Here is a 3,865-nt window from a genome sequence, read left to right as displayed (position 1 = left end):
CCAGGAGTTGGAGGTTGCTGTGAGCATGATGCCATGGCACTCTACCCAGGGGGATAGCTTGAGGCTCCGTCTCAAAAAAAAAAAAAAATGGTGTAAATCATCACTACTCTGTGGAACATTCTGTAGTGGTGGAAATGTTCTGTCAGTCTTGGCTGTCCAGTACTGTACTTAACAGCCATAAGTAGCTATTAAACACTTGACATGTGGTTAGTATGACTGAAGAACTATATTTTTATTTTCTTTAATGTCAAGTAATTTAAACAGCTACATGTGGCCATTGCCTACCATGTTGGACAACGTAGGAACATAAACTTACCAAGTGGTAAGATATTCATTATATAATTATTGAAAATAGTTACAGAGTATGTACAATATGATAATCATTTTTGTCTTAAGAATGCATTTGATGGCTCGGCGCCCATAGCACAGTGGTTATGGCACCAGCCACATACACTGAGGATGGTGGGTTCAAACCTGGCCGGGCCAATTAAACAACTGCAACAAAAAATGGAGGCTGAGGCAAGAGAATCACTCGGTTGCTGCAAGCTGTGATGCCACGGCACTCTACCAAGGGCGACATAGTAAAACTCTGTCTCAAAAATAAATAAATAAATAAAAACGCATTTGCGTTTGTGACTAGCCTGGGCAACATAGCAAGACCCCCATCTCTGCAAAAATTTGTAAACATAAGCCAGGCATCATAGCACCTGCTTGTGATCCTAGCTACTTGGGAAAAGGAGATAGAGGATCAGTTAGATCCAGGAGCTTGAGGTTACAGTGATGAATGAGCTGATTGGATCACTGCATTCTAGCCTGGGCAACAGACCATGTTGCCAAAAATTTTATTTTAATTGTATAGATGTGGACAGAAAAGTCAGAAATATAAATAACAAAATGTTGAATATTGGTTAACAGTGTTTATCTCTAGCCGGTAGTTTTGTTTTTGTCTTTTTACTATTTGTTCTGGGTTCTTTTTTATATTTTCTGCAGTTTATATTTTATGCATTACTTATGTAATAAAAAGAAAAATAATCATCCCCAGCGGTGTGCAAGTAAACTAGACATAGTAAGTAAAAGATTGCTAATGGATTGCATTTTTACAGACTTTGGCTTCTTTTGCAGAGATCAAATCACTCTTTGTCCATCCCTTCCTGGCTGAGCGCATCATCTCCATGCTCAACTACTTCCTTCAGCACTTGGTTGGCCCCAAGATGGGTGCCTTAAAAGTCAAGGACTTCAGCGAATTCGACTTCAAACCTCAGCAGCTTGTATCAGATATCTGCACTATCTACTTAAATCTTGGGTACCTGAGCTTGGAATCGGGCAAACCGGAGGGGATGCTAATGTTTTGATTTGGGGTTTTGTTAGTAGAATGACTGTTTGCTAATAATGTGTTAATAGCAAAGAAGTGGGCCATGTCTAGTTGGTTGATGAAGGAATCTTCTGCAGTTTTAACTAGATCTTGTATGACGTGTGGAATGTTGCTTTTGGGGATTTCCATCATTCTGCCCTAATCTATGCAAAGATAAACTATTGATTGTAACATTGTTTGGAAAATAATATTCTTTTAAGGCTATGGAATGCTTTATAGACATCCTTCTTAGAAAGTTAGAAGTCTGGCTCGGTACCTGTAGCTCAGGTGGCTAAGGCACCAGCAACATACACCAGAGCTGGTGGGTTTGAACCTAGCCCAGGCCTGCCAAACAACAATGACAAACTACAACCAACAAACAACCAGGTATTGTGGTGGGTGCCTGTAGTCCCAGCTACTTGGGAGGCTGAAGCATGAGAATCACTTAAGCCCAGGAATTGGAGGTTACTGTGAGCTGCGATGCCACAGCACTCTACCCAAGGCAGAGTAGACAATTTTTTCTGTCTCACAAAAAAAAAAAAAAAAAGTTAGAAGTCTAAGGCAGGGTGAGGTGGTTCACACCTATAATCCTAGCACTCGGCTCTGCGTCTGTGGCTCAAGTGGCTAAGGCGCCAGCCACATACACCTAAGGTGGCGGGTTCAAATCTAGCCCGGGCCCGCCAAACAACAATGACGGCTGCAACCAAAAAATAGCTGGGCGTTGTGTGGCAGGCGCCTGTAGTTCCAGCTACTTGGGAGGCAGAGGCAGGAGACTTGCTTGAGCCCAGGAGCTGGAGGTGGCTGTGAGCTGTGATGCCACAGCACTCTACCCAGGGGGACAGCTTGAGGCTCTGTCTCAAAAAAAAAAAAAAAAAGCTGGACATTGTGGCAGAGCCTGTAATCCCAGCTACTAGGGAGGCTAAAGCAAGAGGATTGCTTAAGCTCAAGAGTTTGAGGTTGCTGTGAGATATGTATGACACCATGGCCTTCTACTGAGGGTGACAAAATAAGACTCTGTCTCAAAAAAAAAAAGAAAAAGACATCTTTCTGTGTCAAAAGAATGAATTGGCTTGTAAGTGATGAGAATCCTTGTTCTGCAGCTCATGTGTTGTCTCCCCTCTGCTCAGTCTCTCTCTGATGCTGATCTTCCAGGGATGAGGAGAATTTTTGTGCCACTGTGCCCAAGGACGGACGTTCCTACTCCCCAACTCTCTTTGCACAGACAGTTCGAGTCTTGAAGAAAATAAATAAGCCTGGAAATATGATCGTGGCTTTCAGTAATTTAGCAGAGAAAATCAAGGTAAGGAAGGGGAGCATTTGTTTGCTAATATATTCAACAAAAATTACATTGTCAACACAGCTGTGCTGCTTTTTACTCTTATTTCGGGGAGAAAAAGAGCATTGCTACGAGAAAATATAAACAGATGGTTCTCCCTTATTATCCAATAACTAGAACACCATATTCTTGCTCAGCATGGTGGCTCACACCTATAATCCTAGTACTCTGAGAGGCTAAGGCAGGTGGATTGCCTAAGCTCAGGAGTTTGAGACCAGCCTGAGCAAGAGTGAGACCCCATCTCTACTAAAAAAGAAAAGAAAAGAAAAGAAAAGAATTAGCTGGGCTTAGTGGTGCATACCTGTAGTCCCAGCTACTTGGGAGGCTGAGGCAAGAGGATTGCTCAAGCCCAAGAGTTTGAGGTTGCTGTGTGCAGTGATGCCACAGCCCTCTACCCAGTGTGACAGAATGAGACTTTGTCTGAAAAATAAATAATTAATTTTTTTTTTGTTTTGGAACAAAGCCTCACTTTGCCACCCTTGGTAGAGTGCCATGGTGTCATAACTCACAGCAACCTCAAACTCTTGGTCTCAAGTGATTCTCTTGCTCAGGCAGATCTTGCTCCTGATCTCAGGCAGTCCACTGTGCCCAGCCTATAATTAATTATTTTTTAAAAAAAGAAATGTAAGAAGCTTCAACTAGAATACTATATACATTTATATAAGCTGTTTTGTTTGTTTATTTTTGAGCCTCAAGCTGTCGCCCTGGGCATAGTACTGTGGCATCACAGCTCACAGCCACCTCCAACTCCTGGGCTCAAGCGATTCTTCTGCCTCAGCCTCCCAAGTAGCTGGGACTACAGGCACCCACCACAACTCCTGGCTATTTTTTGGTTGCAGCCTTCATTGTTGTTTGGTGGGCCCAGGCTGAATTCAAACCCGCCAGCTCAGATGTATGTGGCTGGCGCCTTAGCTGCTTGAGCCACAGGCACCGAGCCAATATAAGCTGTTTTTATGAAACGTTTATGTACAGTGTTATCCATAGATTTGAAAATCTAGAATATTAATGCAAAAGAATTTTTTAGAGTAAAATTCAAGACAGGTAGCTTTCTGTCACTGATTTTATATTGAATTTTCTATACTTATATTTGGCTTATGTTGAAATATGCATACATTTTATTTATTCTTTTTTTTTTTTTTTTTTTTTTTTGAGACAGAGCCTCAAGCTGTCCCCCTGGG

The 3,865-nt window shown here is 42.1% G+C and overlaps 1 protein-coding gene across 1 annotated transcript in view; it reads left to right on the top strand.

The window, feature by feature from the left end:
* Positions 1-3,865, top strand: part of UBE4A (ubiquitination factor E4A) — a 47,719-nt gene that overhangs the window by 35,169 nt on the left and 8,685 nt on the right. The window contains exons 17-18 of the mRNA XM_003796852.3: positions 1,123-1,303; positions 2,504-2,651. Coding sequence (XP_003796900.1) covers positions 1,123-1,303; positions 2,504-2,651 — 329 coding nt within the window. The remainder of the gene's footprint in view (positions 1-1,122; positions 1,304-2,503; positions 2,652-3,865) is intronic.

The sequence above is a fragment of the Otolemur garnettii genome, unplaced genomic scaffold (genome assembly GCF_000181295.1).
Source record: "Otolemur garnettii isolate 467f Iridium unplaced genomic scaffold, OtoGar3 scaffold00108, whole genome shotgun sequence".
Lineage (NCBI taxonomy): Eukaryota > Metazoa > Chordata > Mammalia > Primates > Galagidae > Otolemur > Otolemur garnettii.
The sequence above is the reverse complement of the archived record's forward strand: the minus strand, read 5'-3'. Positions and strand labels throughout refer to the sequence as shown.